The sequence below is a fragment of the Silurus aristotelis genome, assembly GCF_946808225.1.
Source record: "Silurus aristotelis genome assembly, chromosome: 21".
Taxonomy (NCBI): Eukaryota; Metazoa; Chordata; class Actinopteri; order Siluriformes; family Siluridae; genus Silurus; species Silurus aristotelis.
Genome location: NC_139594.1, coordinates 3,544,399 through 3,572,210, shown reverse-complemented (window position 1 = coordinate 3,572,210; position 27,812 = coordinate 3,544,399). Strand labels below are relative to the sequence as shown.

The following is a 27,812-nucleotide window of genomic DNA, read 5'->3' as shown; positions in this document are numbered from 1 at the left end:
GATCTTCATGTAGCTCGATAGCAGGAGATCTTTCACCAATTTAAAGCAGATCTTCATGAAGCTCGATAGCAGGAGATCTTCCACCCATGGAAGTCAGATCTTCATGGAGCTGCTGCATCCAGAGACGTCCTGCTGACAGGAGAACCACCACATATGGGTGGAAAAGTCGTTTCCCAATATTTCTGACTGTACTGTGTGTGTGTGTGTGTGTGTGTGTGTGTGTGTGTGTGTGTGTGTGTTAGAATAGCATTTCCTTTGAAAATCCTAACAACTAAAAAGGAATATAAAAATGTACAAAAGAAGAACATTTCAGATCTTCCATTTCGACCTGACCGTGACTCGGTGCGTCTCAAACAGGGCACTGATCAGGGAGTCGGACGTTTTAACGCGGTCTCGATCGCAAAATCCACTAAGGATCGCTTTCAAAAAAATCCCACAATGCATCACAAACACCAGGAAACATCAGTGGTATGATGTTCAAGGCTGAAAATTGTACTCTGGCTTTTCTCACACCAATAAAAAAAAAATGGTGGACAAACTGCAAGAGTTGCAAAGATTTGAATGTATGTGACGTAGAACTTCGCATGTTAACAATTAGCTGGTGGAACTGGAAAACAAGTTTGTCGGTCATGTGACTCGTTGACTCACTGTGGGTTTTAGTGTGGAACTGGAGAAATGGTGGCCGAAGGTGTCAGGAAGTCGTGGATAAGAGCTTCTACCACATATCTACATGACTGTATTGACTCGATCTAGGGAGCTCTTTGAGACCCACACCCAGTATCACTGTATAATCTGGGGGCTGGTTTGCAAGGCGCTTGACCCTCATTTGCATAAATAAGATACCTCATTTGCATAAATAAGCAGATATTTACATGACTATAGATTCGTGATCTAGAGAGCTTTTGAGACGCACATATCTTTATGGGGTATATGTGGTGGTGTGTGTGTGTGTGTGTGGTGGAGGGGGGGGGGGTTGCAAGGCCTTTGATCTTCACAAAAATGACGCAATTGTAAGAATTTCACGTTTACCAAATATCATCAACGTGAACACGACTGTGTATTGATTCATGATCCAATATCCTAATGGTGCACAGGGGTGTGTGTGTGTGCGTGTGTGCGTAACATCTAAAAACTATTCGGCACCAGCGGCTCCTGGACGATCAGCGCGACGGCGAACCTGCCGTGAGCGTCTCACATTTCCACCTTAAATGGGTCAAAAGGGGAGGGGGGAGTGTCTCGTGTCGGCGGCGCGCACCTCGGCGATCTCTTCCGTTCCACCTTAAGCGCACGATGCGATCCAACGCACGCGTACAGGAGAAGCCGGAGCGCTAATGTTTCCGCTCCTCTCCGACACGCACGCACGCACGCGCATTTCCACGCGCATACACGCTCTGTCTCTTGGTGCGCGCGTGCTCTTTTTTCATTTTCCCCTCGCAGGATTAAATAACCGGGTAGGAAAATTATCGGCGAAATAAAATAAACTTTTCCGTGTGGATCATGTCGGAGCCGCGGTACCGCGAGTGGATCCTGGACACTATTGACTCGCTGCGGTCGAGGAAAGCGAGACCGGACCTGGAGCGAATCTGCCGGATGGTCCGCAGGAGACACGGCTCTGAGCCGGACCGGACATGCTTGGAGCTGGAGAGACTGATCCGGGAGCACGCCGTGCTCAAAGTCAACTACAAGGGCTCGGTGTCCTACCGCAACGCGGCCAAAGTGCACCGAGGCAGGCGGAGGAGCAGCGAGCAGGCGGCCGCTAAGAAGTCCTTCTCCAGTTCTACTTCATCTTCGTCTTCATCATCATCGTGCTCCTCGGGTAAAGAGCGAGCTTCACCAGCGGAGCTGCAGTACAGCGACAGCGCGCAGGGTCCCGCTGACCACGACCCGATGGAGGACATGGAAGTGAGTGAGAGGGGGGAAAAGAATGAAAAGAAAACACACACACACACACACACACACACACACACACACACACTGCCGCAGACGGGGAGCGGCAGTGGCTCGAACCTCGCCAACACCCCCCCCCCCCCCTTCTTTCTTTCTTTTTTTCCTTCTTTCTTTCTTCCATTCAGCGGGAATTCTGCTTTTCAACGGAAAATAATTGTAATTATGTTTGAATTCGATTTGTCCGTTGAAAAAGTCGTTTTTGTTTTTCTTCAAACCATAACCTGAACAGCTTTTACTGGGGATGCGAAAGAGAGAGCGCGTGCGTGCGTGCTCGTGCAGGCGCGCGTGAGTTCGCGGGCGTAAGGGGGGGGGGGTGGTTGTTGTGCAGACGCGCGAACTGTATAGGACGCTCTTTATGGAAAGCGCGAGCGCTTGGGCGAGAAGAGCTCGAGCCTTCATTAAACCGGTTATTGAAATACATTTAAACACGAAAGTGGGCGTGGTTTGTAGAAAGGGTTCGGAGTTTTTTTTCTTTTTTCTTTCTCCCTCGTGGCCACGTTCTAGCGCTCGCTTTCTGCCTGCGTGCGTCCGTCGCGCGCTCGCCTGAGAGCGCGGCGTCTAGTGGGCGGGGCTTCCGCACAAGAGAGTTCGGCGCGCTGAAGCGCGGGGGCCGCGTCGCGCGCTTTCCTTTCCCCGGCCCCTATGTTGCCAGATTGGAAAAGTTTCAACGCTCGGCTGAGCTAGTTCATTTCACCCGCAAAAAAAACAGAACAAAACAAAAACACACAGGTGGTGTACAAATAAACACTTAAATACAAATAAACACGCAAATACAGTTATAAATCCGGCCCACATAAATGTAAAATCTGTATATTAGGTTATTATTATTTGCATTGCCTCATTTTTACATATTAGGTACTAATTGTACAATGTTTTGACATTGTATTTTCCTAGTTTTTGTACCACCAGAACAACATGACCGATTCCTAGTACTAAAAAAAGTGATTCTGATTCCAATAATGTAATATGGGAACTATAATCAATTAATGTGTGTGTGTGTGTGTGTGTGTGTGTGTGTGTGTGTATTATTCTCCAAAATTATAATCAATGAACTCAGAGTAGTAAAGTATGCTACTGGAATGGGGACAATACTATAAACGCTTAACGTGTAATTAAACACGTTTGGTACGTACTCTGGACTCATCCGCATGTCTGTAAACAGTATGTTTTATTATTGACGTATTTACCAGGTTTGGTCTTTTTTAAAACACAGTATTATCGCATTAGGCCACATAAAGAATGTTTTTTACATTGTTTTACTGTCCCTCTAAAATATATACGGCCGCATTCAATCTCTTTATCACTCGTTTTAGTGACGTTTTCCGATTCCCTATAAGAAATGAATAATTTGGAGAAGTCACAAGATCATAAATGTTGAGATTGCTTGAGTCTTGACCTCTTCATATTGCTTCCTGACTGCTCAGTCACCATGTACTGTATAAAACCAGGCAGGTACTAAGGATAACTTGGGTTTAACGTGATGGAGCCACGTGGTCTAGGTGCGTCTCATCCATCATCTAACGGTTCACCCATGAAACGAAAATCTACACTCAAACAGAACCTTTTGGGAAACATTCGTTACATATTTTGTCGGGGAAAATTTGGACAAATAACACAAATCTAAGTTCGTTTCAGTTACTGGGGGAAGGTTGAAAGGTCATGAGTGAAATCTTATGAATTATACCATATGGACCAAAACGATACCTTATGAAAAAGAAACCCTGTTTTGTAGATGTTCAGTGTGTCTATTGTGAAATGCTTTGTTGTTTGAATTATGTAGGGATTTGAGACGACCAATCTGGCAACCCGGCAAGCTACAGCTGGTTTACAAGAACGAGGACACGCGCACACGCCCCAGGGTTGCCAGATATTTGTTGGTGTTTTTTTGTTTTTTTTTTCCGCCCACATGGTTTTGTAAAACAACGACAATGTCATTAAGCCCCAAATTTTGACGTTTCGACATATAAATAAGGAAATCAACAACCGATACAAACCTCTCACTTTTTTTTTCCATTGAAAATGTTTGCTTGATCACAAAAATTACGCGTTTTAAACGGGTCAATCTGGCAACCTGGCGACACGTTCCTCAAGGGCAAAGTACTAAACCCGCGAAAATGTTGTTCTCCTCACACAACAGTGAGAAGACATGCCGAGTCTTGTTTGCACACATGGTCAACATTATAGTACAAAAAAGTTATATTTTATACATTTATTTACATTATATATATATATATATATATATATATATATATATATATATATATATATATATATATGTATGTGTATATATATATATATATATATATATGTATGTGTATATATATATATATATATATATATATATATATATATATATATATATATATATATATATATATATAATATATATATATAAAGAAGGATCCTTAAAAATGTGACATCACAATATTGTGACGTCATAATACACTTTAATGAATAAATTGCAGCTGTTGTGACGCTTTTTTCTTTTAAAAACGTAAACATCAAATAAAAATAAAAAAATTGTAAATAAAAAATTATAAACTGGAAACAGCTGATTAGATTTTTAGTCTTTAAATGATTAAATTCCTAACATAATAATTAAAACGAATCAATTAATAATGCAGTTAATTTCTTTGTACTATTTGTAAAATTTTTATGATAAATTTTTTGTATGCTTTCGCAATGCTGAAATATTTTATTGACACTATAAAGTGTTTTATATCGCAGCATTTCACTACAGTGAAAAACATCTGAGAAATCAGGAGCCACTTTGCGTCTCATTTTAGGTCTCTGATATTATCAGCATGTGGCTGTAGTAGAGTAAACAGAGTATAAACGAGATTGCGTCTCTGTTTTTATTGTATTGTAAGTTTGACTAAACTAGAAAAAAATAAAAAAAATTAAACTGCGTTAGTAACATAGTTACAGTTGTAAATAAGCAGAGTTATGGCAACCATTTATTTTAATATTGTATAAGTATTACACAGTGTTTACTTTCAACCCTTCAGTCAAGCTCGATTTTTGTCTCTTCTTAGAAAAAAGTTTTGGCACCTCTGGTTAAGATTAACACATTAAAACGTATTGTTTCTGTATCCTTTTTTTTTTTCATTATAAAAAAGCATTTCTGTAAATATTATGTATTAAAGTAAGTGTTCAATTAAGTATAAATTATGTAAAATGGACAATAGGGAATGTATTGTGCACTAATGTGCTTTTGTAGCACCATAGGGGTTTGTGTGTGTGTGTGTGTGTGTGTGTGTGTGTGTGTGTGTGTGTGTGTGTGTGTGTGTGTGTGTGTGTGTGTGTGTGTGTGTGTGATGTTTCGGTTTAGTTAAATATGGCTGTTGAAAGCCATTAATTACTTTCTGCTCTCGTTGTATCAGTAATTGTGAGTAACTCACACTGTCGCTGCGTCAACTCATCTTAGTGCTTCTTTTATTTTTCATCTATCTATCTATCTATCTATCTATCTATCTATCTATCTATCTATCTATCTATCTATCTATCTATCTATCTATCTATCTACAGTGAGGAAAATAAATATTTGAACACCCTGCTATTTTGCAAGTTCTCCCACTTAGAAATCATGGAGGGGTCTGAAATTGTCATCGTAGGTGCATGTCCACTGTGAGAGACATAATCTAAAAAAAAAAATCCAGAAATCACAATATATGATTTTTTAACTATTTATTTGTATGATACAGCTGCAAATAAGTATTTGAACACCTGTCTATCAGCTAGAATTCTGACCCTCAAAGACCTGTTAGTCTGCCTTTAAAATGTCCACCTCCACTACATTTATTATCCTAAATTAGATGCACCTGTTTGAGGTTGTTAGCTGCATAAAGACACCTGTCCACCCCATACAATCAGTAAGAATCCAACTACTAACATGGCCAAGACCAAAGAGCTGTCCAAAGACACTAGAGACAAAATTGTAAACCTCCACAAGGCTGGAAAGGGCCAGGGGGAAATTGCCAAGCAGCTTGGTGAAAAAAGGTCCACTGTTGGAGCAATCATTAGAAAATGGAAGAAGCTAAACATGACTGTCAATCTCCCTCGGACTGGGGCTCCATGCAAGATCTCACCTCGTGGGGTCTCAATGATCCTAAGGAAGGTGAGAAATCAGCCCAGATCTACACGGGAGGAGCTGGTCAATGACCTGAAAAGAGCTGGGACCACCATTTCCAAGGTTACTGTTGGTAATACACTAAGACGTCATGGTTTGAAATCATGCATGGCACGAAAGGTTCCCCTGCTTAAACCAGCACATGTCCAGGCACGTCTTAAGTTTGCCAATGACCATTTGGATGATCCAAAGGAGTCATGGGAGAAAGTCATGTGGTCAGATAAGACCAAAATAGAACTTTTGGATCATAATTCCACTAAACGTGTTTGGAGGAAGAAGAATAATGAGTACCATCCCAAGAACACCATCCCTACTGTGAAGCATGGGGGTGGTAGCATCATGCTTTGGGGGTGTTTTTCTGCACATGGGACAGGGCGACTGCACTGTATTAAGGAGAGGATGACCGGGGCCATGTATTGCGAGATTTTGTGAAACAACCTCCTTCAATCAGTTAGAGCATTGAAGATGGGTCGAGGCTGGGTCTTCCAACATGCCAACGACCCAAAGCACACAGCAAGGATAACCAAGGAGTGGCTTTGTAAGAAGCATATCAAGGTTCTGGCATGGCCTAGCCAGTCTCCAGACATAAACCCAATAGAGAATCTTTGGAGGGAGCTCAAACTCCGTGTTTCTCAGCGACAGGCCAGAAACCTGACTGATCTAGAGAAGATCTGTGTGGAGGAGTGGGCCAAAATCCCTCCTGCAGTGTGTGCAAACCTGGTGAAAAACTACAGGAAACGTTTGACCTCTGTAATTGCAAACAAAGGCTACTGTAGCAAATATTAACATTGACTTTCTCAGGTGTTCAAATACTTGTTTGCAGCTGTATCATACAAATAAATAGTTAAAAAATCATTCATTGTGATTTCTGGATTATTTTTTTTAGATTATGTCTCTCACAGTGGACATGCACCTACGATGACAATTTCAGACCCCTCCATGATTTCTAAGTGGGAGAACTTGCAAAATAGCAGGGTGTTCAAATATTTATTTTCCTCACTGTATCTATCTATCTATCTATCTATCTATCTATCTATCTATCTATCTATCTATCTATCTATCTATCTATCTATCTATCTATCTATCTATCTATCTATCTATCTATCTATCTATCTATCTATCTATCTATCTATCTATCTATCTCTTTTTCTCAATGTGCGGCTCATTAAAACGACTCATTCCTGAGTCTGATCAGTAAAAATTCAGTATCCAACACACAAAAATGTGTCCGTATCCAAATCACACAAACTCGACAGGTGTGAAGGACTGAAAACGTCCCTTCAAGCAGTCATGAAAGTCATTGCAAGTCACCAAGCTGCCACTTTTGGGCCCTTGAGCAAGGCCCTTAACCTTCACGTTATGAGATCATTGGTTGTGTGGGAAGTGTAGGTTTGACTTCACTCTGTTTTTCAGGACGAGTTCTCCACTACGGCCTGCATGGACAGCAGCATGGACGAGGAGGATGTCAGTCTGGATGCTCCCTGCATGCAGATACAGAGCTCCACTGACTCCGGCATCAGCATGAGTCCTGTGGTCACAGACGCTGAGGCCGAGATGACCAGTTCCTCGCTCACGCCCTCAAAGAGCCCCTCGTCCTGCCAGAGCACCCCGGAGAAGGACCGCGACGCCGCTCGAGTTTCCCCCGAAATCACCCCGAGCACGGCTCAGCATGACACGGGTACCACACACACACACACACACACACACACACACACACATACACACACACACACACACACACCTCAATGATTACACTGCATTCAGAAAGTATTTAGTTTCTTTCTTCTGTTGCAAATTATTTTATTTGTCATCAGTTTACCTTATAAAGTTTACCTTATTATCTGGAAATGAAACTCAGGGGCATCAGCATTTCCCTGAAATAATCTCAGAGATGTTTCTACAAAATGGACTTAAAGATGTCCATATCACTGCTAAATGCATATCGGAACCGCGTCAGAAACCTCAGAGGAACAGAGGGGGTTTCAAAAACATGTCTGCTGCATGGGAGGTTCCTCAAGCGCACACTGGCCCACATGATTCTTCAATGGAAGAACTTTGGAACATTCAGGACTGGGAAGCTGATAGACGACTGGGGTTGGGCTCCAGAGAATGTGTTTGGAAATGCGAGACAAACATCACTTCCAAGCAGACTTTCACGTGGCTTGTACTGAGTGGAGAGGCTTCTAGAAGAAATAAATGGGGGGGGGTGGAAATATATGAAAATAAATGTAATAGACTCCATTTTATTACACAAGCGACAAGCGTCATTTTATTTCTGGGGGGGAAAAAAGTTTAGGAAACATTTTTTGATGCCAGTTTATGGCTAAAAGGGAAACCTGGATGGGAGTTTTTTTTTTTTTTCACCACATGCCCAGAAATGTGATTGAAGCCGGTTGAATACTTTTGCTGTTGGAGTAAATCGAACCCTGACATAGAACTGAGCATAGAGTCATATACAAAAAAACACACACACACACACACACACACACACACACACACACATACACACACACTCACTAGTGTGTCAACAGTATTGTGCATCTCATTAGGCAGGGTGTGTTGAGGTTATATTGTGTATTGTGTGTGTGTGTGTGTGTGTGTGTGTGTGTGTGTGTGTGTGTGTGTGTGTCGTTAAAGCCGTTACTGATTCCACAGACTCACTGTATTGTGTTAGAGGTCCATGTTGCACAGCTGCTTCATCATGGTGTATCTCTCTCTCTCTCTCTCCCTCGCTTTCTCTCTCTCTCTCTCCCTCACTCTCTCCCTCCCTCCACCTCCCGCTCTCTCTCTCCGTCTCTCTCTCAGGCTCCCCAGAGCTGGAAGCAGTGCTGCAGCCGGCAGCCATCTGTCCCTCGGCCCAGCGGAGTGCGCTGATGAGGGAGGAGGAGGAGGAGCCGAGAGCTGGAGAGAACGCTCTCACTCCTGACCAGCTGCTGTCTGAGCGCACAGCCTCACCGGTAAGCGTCTATTCGCTCCAGAACATCTGTAACTAACACAACTGACATGCAGAAAGATCAGGACTGGAGCATGGCTGATTTCACACCACCATCAGATCAGAGCAGTGAATTTCTGCTGGGCGATACGATCTAATATCAGTATTGCGATCATTCTGTCACGATAAATTTTTCTGACTCATCATTAGTAGATTGTGTACAAGGGCAGGGATATATATATATATAATGTGTGTGTGTGTGTGTGTGTGTGTGTGTGTGTGTGTGTGTGCGTGCATGCATATTAGGGTTATCTGAGTAAAGAAAGGACTTTGTGAGTAAATGTGTGTTGCGTTAAAGGTTTTAATTTCGCCCCTTTTATATTTATTTATATAAATGTTTTATTAAAATGCTAAAACAGAAACGCTGCATTAATTGCATGCTAATAAAACCAGTGGCGTAAAAATTAATTTGAATTAACTTATAAATCGTTTAAATAATAGATTATATTAATAAACTATATAATGTTTTGTTTCTCGCATGTCAAAACATTGTAATAATACAAAATTAAACAATATTCAACATTTAAAAAAGATAAAATATAAGATTTTTTTTAATCTGAGGAAAAATAAATAAATATTTGGTGCTAAAAACACACCCTTTTTTTTCATATTAATTGATATTTTTGAACTGTGTAGAAATTTTTATACATTTAAACATTATAATTTTTTTAAATGTTTTAAGCATTTCATGAAATAAAAAAAAAGAGTTACATCATGACGGAAGTCCTGAAATATCATTATATGCGTTTTCTACTTATAATTTTTTTAATTTTAGATGATCAGGTGTGTGATGGTCTCAGTGTATATTATTAGAATCAGGTGTATGTTAGATGATGTTGTGTGTGAGATGTTATCGGGTCCCTGAGCGTGTGAAGGTTATGAATCTGGTGTGTGTTTGTTGTCGACAGCGCCCGGACGAGGCGGTGGGATCGGACCACCTGCTGGAGGGTGAGCACTTGATCACGTTCACGCTCTGCACACACACCACACACGTTTCTCCACATGCACTCACGTCCTGTTTGTGTTCATCTCAGGCAAGAAGTGCACTAACGTAGAAGACGTAATCATTCACTCACAAGGGACCGAAACGGCCAACAACGGAGGGATAAAGAAACAAGGGTAAGTGTTCATTTTTACTGTATCCATGCTGATTCTGGGATGGCGGTGATACACAGTGATTAGTGACAAGAAAAACGGCGCTGGACCTGATCTGACTTCTCTTTTTATCCTATTAATCGGATAAGAAGTGCTTTTTCTTTATTAAAGAGCAATAGGGGCATGTTCCCGCTCTGCAGCATCTCCTGTGTTGGGTGGTGCGCCAGTATTAATGGTCCCTGTGGAAACATAGTTAAAATGGACTAGACTAAAGTTTTTTGTATTCGATGTGCTCGAGAAATCATTTCAGCCCTAGTTTATTAGGATGAAGGATTAAGATCTGAAGAGCTCCATGTTTGCTTCTAAGCTATCAGATAGTTAGCTAATGTGTAACAAACCCTGACGTCCACTGCTCTAAAAACCAGCTAAATACACTTTACTAACAATAGTATTGGGACACCGGACTTCTCCCATGTGTGTTTCTGTCCCACACACAATTGTATTAGAAGTTCTTCTGGCATGAAATTTTCCCTTCACTTCAACTGTGCACCAAGCTCTGAAGATCTTCTGCTTTTTCCACGGATTGGAGTGGAAGATCTTCCGTATCGAACACCTTTGGGATGAAATTATTCATGCTGACTGCACCCCAGGCTTCCTCACCTACCCACCTGACTTTACTTACACACACGAATCTCTTGAATGAATCTCAAAAACAGTATCGATACGAAGAAGGGGTTAGATCATGTCTGACTCCGCCTCTTGACTTTATGATCATTGGGTTTTGGTTTGCATGAAAAATAAAGGACCTTTTTGAATGTACCGTGTGAGGTTTGAAGCTGATGGTAAGTGTGTGTGTGTGTGTGTGTGTGTGTGTGGTGCTGCAGGTTGTTTAAAGAAGAGGACATGGCACAGGACCTCTTACTGTGGAGTGTGGCAGACGTCGCGAGCTACTTCACATCTGCAGGGTTTCCTGAGCAGGCTGTGGCTTTCAGAACGCAGGTCAGTCTTTATCAGTGCTGCTGTGAGTTATTGTATGGAATTAAACACCTAGGAATTAAACACGTTCCTCAATCCGAACGAGTCTTTGCAAGTGGTTACTATTGAAATGATACCGTATTCGCACAAACAAATCGATATATAAACCACCGATTTGGAGCGGTAGTTGTTTTAGCCGAATAGGTTGCTCAGAGGAAAGACCTTGGACTCATCAACAAAAGGTCATGAGCTCAAATCAAGACCAAGCTCTCACTCCTGGGCCCTTGAGCAAGGCCCTTAACCGTTAGCTGCTCAGTTGTGTAAGGAGATAAATGTAAGATGTTCTCTATAAGGTCCTCCAATACATGCTGTACATGTACACGTCTTCACGTGATACGTACGAAAGCTAGAGGAACGAAAAGAAAGTGTAGCATGATCACTCCTGCATTTTATCCATTATAGCTGATGAGATGCGATGGCTGAGCTGCATTATTGGAGGATTTCAGCACACCGTTTTTGTCTTTTTTTTTTTTTTCTTCAAGCTTTACCTTTTATGGCTATATGTGGGTGTGGCTAAAAGTAAACGTTCGATAATTTGACATCCAGTCTCGCAGCTCGAACACAAAAACAATCACACACAACTTATGATTATATTATATACCTGTTACGCTGTTAAAACATCGGTAAATCCTCAAAATGGTTAATTTGCAGGAAATCGACGGAAAGTCCCTGCTCCTGATGCAGCGCAGCGACGTGTTGACGGGCCTGTCGATCCGACTCGGCCCCGCCCTCAAGATATATGAGCATCATGTCAAGGCGCTGCAGAAGAGCCACTTTCAGGAGCACAGCAGCGTTTTCTCTTAACCTCGCGCCACTTTAAAGACTCGCACACATGGAGATCCGAGCGAGGGCCTGGACACGAGAAAAAGGACTCGACATGCTGGGCGTCGCCCCGCCCCTGACCCCGCCCACCCCGTTCGCTCGCTCCAGATTTCTCTTCTTCACTTCCTCCTATTTCAGTTCACATGATTAAAGAACACTTCCAAAAATCACGTCTCACCCTGACGCCCATTCCCGAGTGGTCATCGAGGGAGACATCTCATCATTCACCAGTGTTGTGTTGTTGTTGTTTTTTTTCCTTTGATTTACACTATGATCTCGGTAATATATTTTTGTTCGCGATATTATATTGACTTCCTCCTTTGTTTTAATATGTAAAGCAGCCAGATATAGAAATGATAATGCGGATATGTACATTTAGCAAATAAATTTCCGATTTCGCAAATTTACGTGTGCATTCCTTAACTTTCAGGACCAAAACAATTACAAAAATAAAATAAACGATACTAAATCAATAAAATGTGCTGAAGAAAATAAATACCAATATATTAATTTATATATATAATTAATAAATGATAAATAATTAATATAATATAGCGCTCTCTGTGCAGCGTGCAGTCTCGCGTGTTAAAACAAACAGCATGTGATCACCTGCTTAGTCAGTGATTCACCTCTAGAGGCCGCTCTCGTAACGACGGCAGATGGGATGGCAGAGAAAACATCAGTATAGTTTGCATTTTAGTTTGCAAGCCAACCTTTATTATCATCTACAGATATAATATGAGTAAAACATATATTTAAAATTTTCCAAATATGTCTCTGGCATTGTTCAGAGGGCCGTTCCAAATGTGGGGTCGGGCTGTAGTTTAGGGTGTAAGTCCTCACACCTAGCTGTGGATTATCACCCATACCGTAATCACTTCCCAACATTGACAAGTTAAAGCTGTTTTTGATGTTCTTCAGAGCAGAACTGAGGGACTGGATCTACAATAACAATTCATTTTCCTTCTCCACTGTGAGCAGCCATGTTGAGTAGAATATTAAAACTTTTTTCTCCTGTTAATTAAATTATGGGTTATGACCTCCAGATAAGGAGCTTTTTGCTAACTGTATATGTTCCTGAAATCTACGACCATTGAGCAATACCCCATAGTCTTCTCTTCTAGCTTTGTGGTTGCTGTAACAAGCCCTAAGAAGATTCACTGTATGGCCAAAGGTTTGTAGATACCTGGCCATAAGCTTAGCTTTTTTGAACATCCCATTCCAAATGTACTTCCCATTTTGCTTTCAAATGAAGGTAAAATTTCATGCTTCCACATCCAAACTCATCCTATACAATTGTGTGCCTCCAACGTTGTGGTAACAGTTTGGGACAGAATCACATATTGGTGGAAACTTCAGGTGTCCGAATACTTTTGTTCATACAGTGTATATTGGGTGAGAACAACTGCAGGCCAAGGTAAAGCACTTTTGTTTAAACAATCTAAAATGTGTTAAGCTAACTAGCAATCAAAGCTAAATGAGCTAATTCACTGACATTAGCTAACCATCTGATAGCTGAGATGCAAATGTGGATCTCAGATCTCAATCCTTCATCCTTATGAACCTCTTTCGTTTTTTTCAATGTGTTTCAATCAAAAGGTCAAAAGGAGGAGTTGGATCAGGTCCAGCTCTACCCTCTGGACTTTCCTCAGTGAATAAAGAAGCTAATCTTCCACTTCAACCCATGTTCATGTTTGCATTCAGAAATGAAACAACAATGAGCATAAGAAAGTTAGCAATTATTTGTATTATATAACAAAACAAATATTTTTTATATTTAAATAATCCTCCTGTATGTTGTGATCATTGTGGTATTGTATGAGGAAATCTGGTGTGTCAGAAAAGTATGTGAGGGTGGTGCAGGACATGTATGAGGACAGTGTGACAGCAGTAAAGTGTGCAGTAGGAACAGACCGGTTCAAGGTGAAGGTTGGACTGCATCAAGGATCGGCTCTGAGCCCTTTCCTGTTTGCAGTGGTGATGGACAGGTTGACAGACGAGGTCAGACAGGAGTCTCCATGGACTATGATGTTTGCGGATGATATTGTTATTTGTGGTGAGAGTAGGGAGCAGGTGGAGAAGAGCCTGGAGAGGTGGAGGTACGTGCTGAAGAGAAGGGGAATGAGGGTCAGTAGGAGTAAGACAGAGTACATGTGTGTGAATGAGAGGGAGGGCAGTGGAGGGGTGCGGTTGCAGGGAGAAGAGGTGGAGAAGGTGGAGGAGTTCAGGTACCTGGGGTCAACAGTGCAAAGTAATGGAGAGTGTGTTAGAGAAGTGAAGAAAAGAGTGCAGGCAGGGTGGAGTGGGTGGAGAAGAGTGATAGCAGGAGTGATTTGTGATAGAAGACTATCTGTGAGAGTGAAAGGGAAAGTTTATAGGACTGTGGTGAGACCTGAGATGTTGTATGGTTTAGAGACAGTGGCATTGAGTAAAAGACAGGAGGTGGAGCTGGAGGTAGCAGAGCTGAAGATGTTGAGGTTTTTGTTGGGAGTGACGACGATGGACAGGATTAGAAATGAGTTTATTAGAGGGACGACACATGTAGAACGTTTTGGAGACGAGGTGAGATTGAGATGGTTCGGACATGTGCAGAGGAGGGACATGGGGTATATCAGTAGGAGAATACTGAGGATGGAGACACCAGGAAGGAGGAAAAGAGGAAGACCAAGGAGGAGGTTTATGGATGTGGTGAGGGAAGACATGAAGTTGGTTGGTTTGAAAGAGGCAGATGTAGAGGACAGGGGGTTATGGAGACGGATCATCCGCTGTGGCGCCCCCTAATGGGAGAAGCCAAAAGAAGAAGATGATATTGTGATATCATTTCATCATGATATCGTTTCATGTGCGATACGATAAATGCATCCTGTGATGACTTTGCACTGTCAAACACCTCTTACTATTTCCCTTAGGAAATTTCTATATATATGTATCAAATATGTTAAATGACCCAAGTGTTGCACTAATGAGTGTTTTATTAAGGCTTCAAGTTTTGTTTTAATTTTATGTCTCACTCTTTTAGCTATCTGAATAATTCAGATGTTCACACTGGGGTTTTTTTTGTTGTTGAAAGTATTAGAATTTTTTTCCTCCGCAGTCCTCGTTTGTTATATGCGTACAGATTTATTATGTGTGTGTGTGTGTGTGTGTGTGTGTGTGTGTGTGTGTGTGTGTGTGTGTGTGTGTGTGTGTGTGTGTGTGTGTGTGTGTGTGTTAAGGCTAGAGGATGAAGGGCAGAATGGGTGAACGTAGGGTCGGGTACTCCTTAAACTCCTTCAGGTAGCTGCGGTGCTTTCCTCTTGCCCACACGGTCATCTGGACGAAACCAATGATGGTGAAGAAGGCCACAGGAACACACTGAGTCATCATGGTGAAGCCCAGCCAGGAACCTGCCTACAGGAGGAACACAAAAACACACACTGGGTTTCATGTAAAAGAATACTACATATAAGGCGTAGGGAATTAGGGTTCCCAATACTTTTGTCCATTTATTGCGTATGATGAGAAACGCAGTATTTGTAATGATCAGCAGAGGGCAGCAGAAACAATCAGAAATTAAGTTGGGCGATTCAGTGCTGTTATGTTGCTGTGTGTGTGTATGTGTGTGTATGTGTGTGTGTGTGTGTGTGTGTGTGTGTGTGTGTGTGTGTGAGTGTGTGAGTGTTAGTTAGAACAGAGATCAGGACCAGTGTTATAACATAACATATAGGCGTTTTGATCCGTCCCCATAAATGTCTCCATACTGTATGTTTCTGTTCCCCCTAGTGGGTTTTACCTCATAGGTGTAATTTGGGCAAGAAACCACTGTGAAGATCCACGTGAAAGGATTCTTGGTTGGATATGGGATCTTCTTAGTCTTAGAACCTAGGAGGCAAAGCACAGTGTTAAGATTTTAATCGGTGAAGTCGGTACAGTAAATGCAGTTTTACAGACATTTGGATGAAGATTTTGGTGTCTGATGAAAAACCAAAAGACAACAAGCGCAATAAACATTGGCTCAAAATCAGTGGTGGACAAAGAACACAAACCATTCATCATTTATTTCTCTCTAAATGTTCTGCTTGATGTTGAACTGATGCTGTAGGTTGGTGATCAGTAGATGCACCAAGCGTCGATCAAAACTTTGATTTGATGACTTTAGTTGAGTAAAAAGTTATTTTATTTTGATACGAAAAAAAAAAAAGCTACTTGAGTAAAGAATTAGATTTACTTCGTTAATGTCCACCACTGCCCAAAAGGGAAACACGTTATCATCTGGGTGACACCAGATAGTGGGATCATAAATAGATACAGTCTACAGGATGAAGACCAGAATGGTGGATGAAGTGCACGATTCCTACATTTGAGTAAAAGTATAAATCCCCTTGAATGTAAAACTCATATTTTTACATTTCTACTTGAGTAGAAGCACAAACGTTCTTGTGATGTATGTGAACTCTCGGAATAACTCGGAAAATAAATCTCAGATTGCGGATCACAATTTCTGGTTTGACGTCTTTATGGTTAAAGCAGCAGCTCTAAGAGAAAAGTCTACCTTTCGGACTTCACTTCAAGATTCCTACCTGGATGTTTGAGATTGCGCAGAACCACGTGGATCGAGAAGCTCCCCAACTGGCAGAACTACGTGGATTAAAGACACACGTGATTAAGGGGGAGGTCAGGATGAATGATTAGCAATTAGAGTGTGTAGAAAACGTTCATCTATGCAGCACCCACCAGAAAAATTCCAAGTGCTGTCTTTACTTGCTGCTCACCATAGTCTATAATTAGACACACACACACACACACACACACACACACACACTCAGGATTTACACTACACTGAGCTAAAATAAATGCATTGTTATTATAACCTGTAACTTACGCGGTGGTGTGTAGAGGGGATGGTTTATGTAGTAGGCCATCCAGGCGGCAAAGACCCAATAATACAAACAATTCTGAGAGAGAAAATATTTTCAATTAGCTCTGCCTAAATGCTTTCTTTTTTTTAAAAGAAATATCAATTTGATTATTTTTGTATTTTACAATATTGACAAATGATTTATGAACATTAGGGATGATGAGATTCACAGATTCGCATCGGTGCTTCGAACGCAAGCTGGCATTTGTGCCGCGACGCTTCATATTTACGTCGGTTCAAGCTAATTTATTTCTATATAATTATTAAATAGATGTTCTATACTTCTACTGCGTAGAAAGTGAGCAATAATTCGTAACCAATATTCTATACGTAGAACGAGTTCTCCTCGCTGAACTGTTTCTCGAGCGCGTTCTCTCAGCGCCGCTGCTGCTACGTGAATATGACCTGTGAGTCACATAGAAAACAGATTAACATGGCAGAGGTAGAGCTGTAGAGCTTGTTTGTGAAAGGGGCCATGTGTTAGAAGTCAGGAGGTACGTAACTAAATTGATGATTTGTTGTCTGTCTGAACTGAAGAAATAAACGTGAACTTTATATACTAAATTTTATACTTTTATACAAACTTTTCATCATATTTTTTCCATCGCCTCGTTTCGTGTTCAGATCACGATAATACGCGGGAAACGTATCAAATCGCATCGGTAACTGCTTCATATGTATCTTTAATGTATCGTATCGTTGGCTGTGCATCGAGACACGAATCGCATCGGCCTCAGTTATAAAGATGCACCTCCCTAATAAACATGTATTGGAAATCCTCTGAGAAATCCTCTGAGAGATCCTGTCAAGGTAGATCATGTTCACAGCTAGCTAGCTAGCAAGTACAATTCTATATGTTTAAAATTGAATTAAAACTCCTTTTAAAACCCCTCCACTGGGTCAGACAACTAGGAAATACACTATCTGGACAAAAGTATTAGGACAGCTGACTTTTCCAGCTGTATGTGGTTCTTCCCCAAACTGTTCCCACAAAGCTGGAATTGTACAGGGTGTCTTTGGATGTGCTAGCATATCATTTTCCCTTCACTTGAACTAGGAGACCCAAACCTGTTCCAGCATGACAATGTCCTTGTGCATACAGTAATCCAGCTCCATGAAGATCTGATTTATACGGAACACCTTTGAAATGAATTTTCCATGCTGACTGCACCCCCAGACCTTCCTCGCCTCACCTACGTCAGTACCTGATTTTACTAACACCCTTGTGGCTGAATTAATCTCACACAAATCTCCCAAAAAAATCTAGTGGAACATCTTCCCAGAAGAGTGGAGGTTATTATAACCGCAAACAAGGATTAAATGTGAAATAGGATTTTCACCAAACACCAATTTTCTGTTTAAGTGTCCAAAACTTTTGTCCATATAATGCAGTTAGTCAGTAAGTAATGAACATCATGCTAGCTGAGTGAGCTACACCTTAAACTATTTATTTATTTATTTATTTATTTATTTTTCATCTAAACAATTTTTACTACATAGTAGGAATAAGCAAGTTTAGTCATTACAGGCTCTGCCTTTTTTTTTTTAAAGAATTCCTTAGAAATCCTGTCAGGTTATCGAACATAAACTGGCTAGCTAGCTAGTAAGACTGTAAAATATTACGGAATTAGTATAAAAAACACTCTTGAAATGATTTTGTATGTTTGTTTTCTAGCTAATATTTGTAAGAATGTATGATGATATATAACTTGACGAGCTGAGAAAAGTTTGTCAGTTTCGATTAGCGATTCATGCTAAAGCAAACGTACGGATCCTGTGAATCGATCGAATTGAGTCTCAATTAAATACTACCTAAATTTTTTTTTGTCTCAAGCCGATTTCTGTGAACTGGGTAGCGTTAGATGGTTTTGTCGCACCAAAGACGTTTGTCAGAAACCTGTTAGGAAGCTAGATGACTATGCTAGGTGCTGGCACACGGTATTTTGATTTTTTTGGAGTACATTTGGATGTTTTTTCTTTATGTCACCTTGAAAATATTACGCAGCGGCATGGTGCCATGACAGAAGCGATGCACAAACAACGTTTCCAGGATCCTCTTGACGTAATGGAAGGAATGACACAGACACGCTATACTGTAGAAAGGACACAGAGACATGAATGAAAGCCTTCTGTAGCAGAATGTAGTGAAAGCCCTGGTCATGACACTTTAAAGTTCACAGGCAAAGGAATTTTCTGGCCCTGAAACACTCAAATCCATCAACACTAGTGCTTAAACTAGTGTTTAACGGGTTCCCGGGTGGGTTCACGTCAGATACTCACTGCACGACCCAGTGTTTGCTGGTTGTGAAGTCGTACTTAGGGGCGTAGATGAAGGGCAGTCTGAAATAGAACATCAGGTAGATGAAGAGTGGTCCGACACACTCGGTCAGGAACACCTGGCAAACGGAAGAGAGGATGAGCTGCCTGCTTTCGAGTGTATTAACTGCCAACACTGCTTTCCGAAAGCACCAAAAAGAAACTTTCTGATGGAGCTCGAAAGGATTCATCAGATGACCGTCATTTGGAGAAAACGTTACAGCAGTTATGAAGTGATTTCTTTCTCTTACCACTTTTGTTTTTGGTGTTTCTGGAACAGCAACGTCCAACATGGTAGCACACGTGGAGTCTTTAATCATGAACTTTCATTCATTTATTTTTTTCATTAAACACATAAAATATTTCATTCCATGTTAAAAGATTCAAATACGCTATATTCTTGTTATATATGAAATTATTAGTGTGTATTTTGTCAATATTTCAATTATATGTTTTGGAGGATATCCATCAAGTAGATCTCGATTGTTTTAGGAAAACTTCCCTCACAATAATGGCTGGAGAGAAAACTTTTGCACAGATTTATCATACGGTTTGAGAAACCTTTCCTGTGGTCAGCGTTTAGCCGGGCAGCGCTGTGTCACAGCAGGCTAAACGCTACCACCTCGTACCTCCAGGGTCTGAACTTGATCTCAAATTTCCTGTTGGTTTTCCATGTTCTCTCTGGGTTACAAAAAATAGGTAAATTTTCCCTTAATGTAAATGTGTGTGAAATAATAAATAACGACTCCTTCAGGGTGTATTTGTCCTCACGCCCAGTGTTCCTGGCATACACTCCAGATTCATGATCATCTGGAGACCCTGATCAGAAGTTAGTAAATGAATGAATGAATGAATGAATGATGGTTAGATTGATTTCACATTGCTTGTTCTACCTGTGAGCCACCATCAACAAATAAGTATGTAAGTATCTATGTGACTTCCTATTCACAGTATGTGCTCACTACATTGGCTACAATGAGCGGTAGTATGCTATATCGCTAACATTGTTGTCTGAGATGCCTCCTTGTGCTAACAGATTTGCGATTTATAAGATTTATATACAGGCAGACTTGCGATGGAGATGTGTTTTGATAAGTCGAGACACGGTCCAGCATCTCCAGGAGTCTTAAAGAATGGCGATCAGTTTGGGGAAGTTTACTGCCATTAGTTGACACATTATACAGTAGGTATACAGTAAGTCTTCAGTAGGTATACAGTAGGTTTAAAGTGTAGGTTCAAAGTATACAGTAGGTTTACTGGTCGGCGCTATCTTGGTTTTGTGTCTTGTCTTGTGTTGTCTGTTTGTACTGTTTTTTGTCTGCACTGTTTGCACCAGGTTTCACTCGATGCACTTTATATAGCTTGTGTTGTGTTGTAGCTCTATGTTGTTGTTTAGTGTAGCACCAGGGTTCCGGAGGAACGTTGTCTCGTTTTTACTGTGTACTGTGTACCACTGTGTATAGTAGAAATGACAATAAAAGCCTCTTGACTTGACTTGATTACAGTACATCATTTAGCAGAACAGAGCATTTTATGCTATCATAACGTATAAACTATACAGTATATATATTTTTGTTTGACAAGCGTCTGTTTGCAAATGGAGGGCGGAGCCGGACGTGCTCTGTTTTAGTGTCCAGTGACGTCGATAAAAAGGAGAGAGACAAGAGTTCAAACTGGGCTTTGAAACACCAAAAAACACAGAAAACAATACGCCCCAATGTAAAAACATCTGTTAAAGAGGTGAACACAGAGTGGTGACAGCACAATTAGTAAGACATCAAACTTCTTTTTGGAGAGTTCAAACCGACGGACAACCAAAATGCTACTGCTGTGCAACATTTCCATTTATGGCATTTGGCAGATGCCCTTCCAGTGTGAAAGGGTTAAGGGCTTTACTTAAGAACCTGGACCAGCAGCTTAGTGGTGGTGGTGGGATTTCAGAAGTCAGAAGTCCAACATCTGAACCACTGAGCTACTGATTCCGTTAACCCTTAATTGCTCACGCATATAAATGAGATTAATGTAAGGGTGTCTATCAAATATCATGTAGGTATAATTTGTCATTGGTCTTTTATTTTCAGTTTCATTTATGAAAATAAAATATGCATGGATGATGGTTGGATGTGATTTCCTTTACTTTGTTAAAAACATCACAGTTCCTCTCAAGTTGTTTCCCAGACTTCCCTTTTAGTGTTCTTTATTGGTGTGGAGTGTAAGAACATATTTACCCAAATCGACACTAATGTGCACTAGTTATTGGAATCCCTATAATGATTGGTACGTCAAATTGGTACGGTTAAGAAGGAATGCTGTGGGTTCTGCAGCATTTTTTGGGTTCTTCTATGGAACTGTAGCACTTCAGTGCTTAAAAAATTTTGTATTTCTGTTTTGAAAACTTGCAAGGTCTTGAGTTCAAATCTCAGCACTGGACACTTGAGCAAGGACCTCAATCCTCATTGGCTCACTTATGGAAATAAGATAATCATAAGTTGCCCTGTCAAATGGCAAAAAATGTGATGGAGAAGGTGGAGCTCAGTGCTTAAGATGCTAGACTTTTAATCAGGAGGTTGTGAGTTCACATCCCACCACTACTTGGAGTATCGTCCAAGGCTGGGCCCTTGAGCAAGGCCCTTAACCCTCTTAAGTGCTGTGAATGTAAATGTAACGGTATGTTTTATTTCTGTGTAGTTTCCCAGAGGCCGGAGATCAGAAATTGAGCAGAATGAGCTAAATGTGACCCGGGTTGAGAGATTAACATCTGGTGTGGAAAGTGGGTCAGGTCAGGGAGATTATGTGTACCGAGAAAGTGGATACAATGCCAGGAAGGTGAGTGAAAGCTGAACCAGGCAGAGCGTACAGTAAGCGCTGTGCTCGTAAGTGTCGGCATGCACACTTAAAGTCACTCTCTTGGGGGTGGATGTGTTGTAACAGCCGTGGTTGACCAGAATCTACCATAAAACGGGGTACTCACTGTCCCCCAGCTGATTTGGGCTCCCAGATCCCTGAAGTGGAAGGTAGCTGTGGTTCCTACAGGCAGTTGCTGAAGGATGTCTTCATCCTTCAAGGGCTTTCCCTCTGCCAGTTAAAACACACCGTTATTAAAAGTCTCACAGAACACACTCAGCTCTTTATAAATCAGTGTGAAACGGGATCTACTCACTCGGGTCCAGGCACAGCGACTGTCTGGCAGGATACCAGCGCTGATCTGAGGGGGTGGGGATGGAGGAGAGGGAACATCAGTATTAAACTATCACGCTGGCAGCAGCTTAGCATGCTCGATGACAACATAAAACACACATTCGCTTACTTGATTTGTGGAACATTGACTTTATATCCAAAATAGTAGCAGATGGTTCAACCTGGAGATGATACAAGGGAGGGGAGAAGATACAGGACAGATGGTGGTTGCTTATACATAACTCTTTTCATGCTTAAATATAAATTAGATCAATAAATATAAAAAAGGTCAATTTTAAATAAACTGGGAGCAAAGAGGGAGTTGGAACTAAGAAATAAAGAATATATCTTCAAAATAAAATGTGAAAAATATACATATTTAGCAAATAAATGAAAATAAAAGCCTTATTATTAATATTTTTAAATTGGATTTGAGAGAATATTTTGAGAAAGAAATGTCGAATAATATGGTAATGAATATTTTGTAAGTTTAACTCAATAATTAAATGATTACATTTATTACTCTTGGGCCCTTGAGCAAGGCCCTTAACCCTCTATGCTCCGGGGGTCCCTTACGAGGGAAATATCAAGGTCCGTGACGTCGGAGTTACGTGGGGCTGCCTTCCCGTGGGCTCACCACCTGCAGGAGGGACCGTAAGGGACGGTGCTGTGAGGATTGGGCAGCAGTCGAAGGCGGGGGCCTGCTTAGACTGCTGCCCCCGCGACCCGAATTACGGATAAGCGGGAGATGATGATGATGATGATTTATTACTATTACTTTTATTATTAAAATTCATTATATATTGATAGTTATTATTCATTCATATTAATTAATTGTTTTTTATTAGATTTTTGATATCATTATTATGATTAGTAGTAGTAGTAGTATTAAAATTTTAATTTGAATAATAAATTATACCATCTAATTATATTTCTTAATTAAAATGTCAAAATTTATTATTCATTATTATTATAATAATATAATAATATGATTGTTATTGGTATTTAGATGTACTTATTTATGAATTACTACTACTATTATTTATTTCATTTTAACATTTAGTTAAGTTTATTTATTGCTATTTTAATAATATATTATAAATTCTAAAATGTCCATGAAAATGATAAACTATTTAATTTTAATTATTATTGGAATAATTTTTTTCTAATGAATTACTTCAACTATTTTTTATTTATTTATTTATTATTTATTTATTTAGATCTATTTATTGCTATTTTGCTATATTGTCTTTTACCCTCCTAAACAGTACATTATGGCCGTTATGCGTAGGACGAGCTACAGAACGAATACCAGATCCACTGATCTTCCGAAAGCGCCATAGACGTTTAGTTGAAGAACATATGATTCAGAAGCTCATGCAAGCTAATGCAGAAACAGGATTTACCTTATCGAGGAGCAGCAGCTTCTCCTTGGTCTTGGCATCCAGAATCTCCACCTCGAAGTAAACGATTCGTTTAGTTTTTTTGGGTGTTTTAGGTCTGGACTTAGAGGCAAGAGGTGTTGACGCAGCTTCAGCCTTGACACCTTTAGCCTCCAAAGCCAGGACATCCATTATCGCTCTACTTTAAACACAGCAAGGCCTGAGGAGAGTAACTCAGCGCTCCTCAAAGTTCTTTTTAGCCTCCTTAGGTCAAAGTGAAAGATGTGTTGTAGCTTCTCCAACCTGCTGGACACTGAACTGCTCTCTCTGCTCCTTTCAGCCAGAACAGAAGGGAAATGAACGAGACGCCACACTGAAACTGGGAGGTGTGTTCAGGATGCTGGTCACCCACAAAATGATCCTGAAAGCCAGGGGAAAAATGGCGGCAGTCTTCTAACACTTGGGGGCTGCAACGTACCTCCTAGTGCCCCTCGGGACCTGCTAAAAATCCCTCTGAACACGAAACCCGAGAGCCCCGGGATGTGTTATCCACAACTCGCCTCACACCAGGCTAAATATATACCTTCCATTTCTCCATAGGCCAGCTGGGTGACCTTGCAGACCTCGGACCAGCCCAGCAGAAGATCTGATGTTGTCAAGACTATTCTGAAGCATAGGGCTCGGGGCCACGAGTGTCCAGAGAGAATTGTCATCCACATATAGGACTTTTCTCTGGAAATGCAGCCTGGCCTCTGTCGTACTACTGTTATCCAAGATATGCTATTTATAGCTTATCTGAGAACAACTTGGCGGTGAAGAACCATAAAGACTGGGTGATTTTACTTCGACACAACCCAATAGGGGTAGATCTTCTTATGTATGTCCTGGAATCTCACACCAACATTGAGAAACCTGTGGTGAACATTTGGGCAATCCGTATGCTCTTTCAATTTCCCTTCCATTGACTCCATTACTAAGTAATGCAGTCAGAACTGGGTTTCACTATGAAGCAGAAGATGTGCAGTGGTGTGAAAATGAGTGTAAGAGAGGCTTGGAAATCCTGATCCACTGGATCCTAGTGCCCCGTGTGCCTATACAGGGGTCGGGTGTGAGGTTTAGTGTTTGGCTGGTATATTTGGCAAGTTCCTCCTCATCAATTACATATCCATCAGCATGCCAAGCATTTGACGAGAATCTGGGGACTCAGTGCTGCCCTCTGGAGTTTCACCACCCAAGGTGTCCAGAAGGAAACCAGTGTTACGGCCAGTAATGGTGCGGTTTTTCAGTCGTTTGTTCTATAATTACTTGTGATGTTAATAGCTTTTGAACAGCCCTAGACGTTGTGCCTGATGATGGTCTGGATAAATCACTAGCATTAATCATATTAACATTTGTAGCCACTGCTTGCCATTGACCGGACACTGGAACAATACCCACAAAACTTTCGGGGAAATCTCAAATGTTTCACCTACAGCTCAGGTTTCTATATTGGCATTCTGGGACTTTCAGGTTTATTTGTCATTTATGCAGATGTCAGTGACAGTTTGTACAATGAAATTCTTAAGTGAGGCTACAGCAAACTACAGCAAACTACAGCAAACATTCAACATAAAAAAACTATTAAACAGAAAACAATAGTAATAACGAGGCATAAGAAATTTATAATTATTTACAAGTGTGTGTGCAGGAGTACACTGTAAAAAATTACCTATAGAATCTACCCAAAAAATGTGAGGTAACAATTTGCATTCAGTCTGTTTGGGTAAATTTCACCCTACACTGTTCGTAAAGAGTACCTAAATAAATCAGCTATAACATTGCAATTGAAATTAGGTCAAATCTATTCATAATATTAGACAATGAATAACTTATAAAAAGTGAGTATTATTAACACCATTGTATTTTTTCAATTTATTTAATAATTGCTTTTATTAATTAACCAATATGACTAACCATTATTAAATCAGGAAGGTAAACTTACTAATAACATTAAAAAGTGATCAGACACAATAGATCATGAATTTTTTAATAAACAACCAAAAATCAAACAAATGATTCTTTGCAAATTCAACAAGAACATATTCAAATCTTGATCACAAGAAATTGAGTTTTTCCTTCAAACAGCATTATAAAAATACAAATTAAAGAATTCGGCTAACATTGCTCAAATAGTGTGTCTACTTGTTCATTAATTCAACTTAGGATGCCTATTTGTTCAAATAACAAACATCTATTTGAAATTTACCAATTACTGTATCCTGAGACACTAATACTTGAATAGATGTATTTTTTATGTATAAAATGAGATACATTTCAAAACATTTTGACATTAACAACAAGAACAACAAAAAAGGCAAGAAGCAGTCTATTCCATGAGTTTAATTTTGAGGATGTGAACCTTCTTGAGACACTTGCCTCCATCTAGCTCCAAAAAAGGTTTTTGAAATACTTCACAAGTATTCTTGAGCTTCTCGGGATATTCAAGGTTGAGGGCATAGATTAATCCTATCAACAACACGCATGCCTTGGTTTTGTATCCACACCCACTGATCACTTGGATGCCCTCTATCACAATAGATACGTCTACTGGATCGTCCTCAGCCATGGGATTATGGATCAAAAGCACCTTCATAGTTTGTTCTGTTTGGCCCTCATTTTTCATGTTTAACTGGCAGAAATAAACAAAAATTTTTCTACAAATTAATGTTTGCACCTTTGAGACTATTTAAACAAAAAAACATACCTCATTTACAGTGTTAAGGAGAGGGCGCATCCTGGTACCAACAGCACCTCTTTTGGGACGCATCAGCTGCAGAAGACGGGGTATGTAACTCTCAAGCTTAAACATGAATGTTTCCTCCAGGGAAATAGTTGTTATCCGACGGAACTCCTCTTTGATCTAGTAAATAAGTCAAATCTTTCAATGACGAGTCCCTTTCCAAATTCACTTTTCAAATTCTAAAGATTTATATATGAAATATATTAGTAATATTTCTAATTTGCTTTATTTACACATTTAGGGGTACGATAGGTGTATGTAGGAGTAAAGGTTGGAAACTATTGGCGTTTATAAATACATTAGTGAAAAAGAATAACAAATATAATTATTCTTACTTGAGTCTCAGTGAATAAAGCTGGCCACCTCTCATTGAAGACACTGATAGCTGAGAGTCACCACCTCCTCTCTTCGAATTGAAAAAGTATAGACAGACACATGCAGACTGGTATAAACATTTACATTTGCAACATTCCATTTAACATTTCAACATAACATTATAACAATTCTTAATTATTGACACATACAGTACAGACCAAAAGTTTGGGGACACCTTCTCATTCAAAGAGTTTTATTTATTTTTATGACTATGAAAATTGTAGAGTCACACTGAAGGCATCAAGGGCTATTTGACCAAGAAGGAGAGTGATGGGGTGCTGCACCAGATGACCTGGCCTCCACAGTCACCGGACCTGAACCCAATCGAGATGGTTTAGGGGTGAGCTGGACCGCAGAGTGAAGGCAAAAGGGCCAACAAGTGCCAAGCATCTCTCGGGGAACTCCTTCAAGACTGTTGGAAGACCATTTCAGGTGACTACCTCTTGAAGCTCATCAAGAGAATGCCAAGAGTGTGCAAAGCAGTAATCAAAGCAAAAGGTGGCTACTTTGAAGAACCTACAATATGACATATTTTCAGTTGTTTCACACTTTTTTGTTATGTATATATATATATATAATTCCACATGTGTTCATTCATAGTTTTGATGCCTTTAGTGTGAATCTACAATTTTCATAGTCATGAAAATAAAGAAAACTCTTTCAATGAGAAGGTGTGTCCAAACTTTTGGTCTGTACTGTATATGGCATTGAACTAATCATAATTCATGGCTGCACATCTTAAAGTCAGTCATATTCATGTCTCAAGAGAAAAATGTGTGCAAATGTGTTCATAGCCCCTTGTTGAAAAGCACTAATTTATATTATTACAAACTACCTACAATTAGGTAGGTAGTTTGTACTAATAT

At 40.3% G+C, this 27,812-nt stretch overlaps 2 protein-coding genes across 2 annotated transcripts; one reads left to right on the top strand and one right to left on the bottom strand.

The window, feature by feature from the left end:
• The first annotated feature begins 1,117 nt into the window (after positions 1-1,117).
• On the top strand, positions 1,118-15,083 carry samd1a (sterile alpha motif domain containing 1a). The gene is made up of 7 exons (XM_083524548.1): positions 1,118-1,902; positions 7,490-7,754; positions 8,882-9,033; positions 9,977-10,016; positions 10,103-10,187; positions 11,048-11,162; positions 11,850-15,083. Exons 1-7 carry the CDS (start codon positions 1,498-1,500, stop codon positions 12,000-12,002), a joined length of 1,215 nt encoding a protein of 404 aa, XP_083380674.1. The 5' UTR covers positions 1,118-1,497; the 3' UTR covers positions 12,003-15,083.
• A 119-nt stretch (positions 15,084-15,202) lies between these two features.
• On the bottom strand, positions 15,203-24,474 carry tecra (trans-2,3-enoyl-CoA reductase a). Its single transcript, XM_083524582.1, has 11 exons — positions 23,817-24,474; positions 22,541-22,592; positions 22,394-22,438; positions 22,205-22,308; positions 19,198-19,313; positions 18,905-19,010; positions 16,882-16,954; positions 16,734-16,777; positions 16,580-16,637; positions 15,793-15,881; positions 15,203-15,410 (listed from the first exon to the last, which is right to left on the bottom strand). The coding sequence occupies exons 1-11, from the start codon at positions 23,982-23,984 to the stop codon at positions 15,237-15,239; spliced, it is 1,029 nt and encodes a 342-aa protein (XP_083380708.1). The 5' UTR covers positions 23,985-24,474; the 3' UTR covers positions 15,203-15,236.
• Between the last annotated feature and the right edge of the window lie 3,338 nt (positions 24,475-27,812).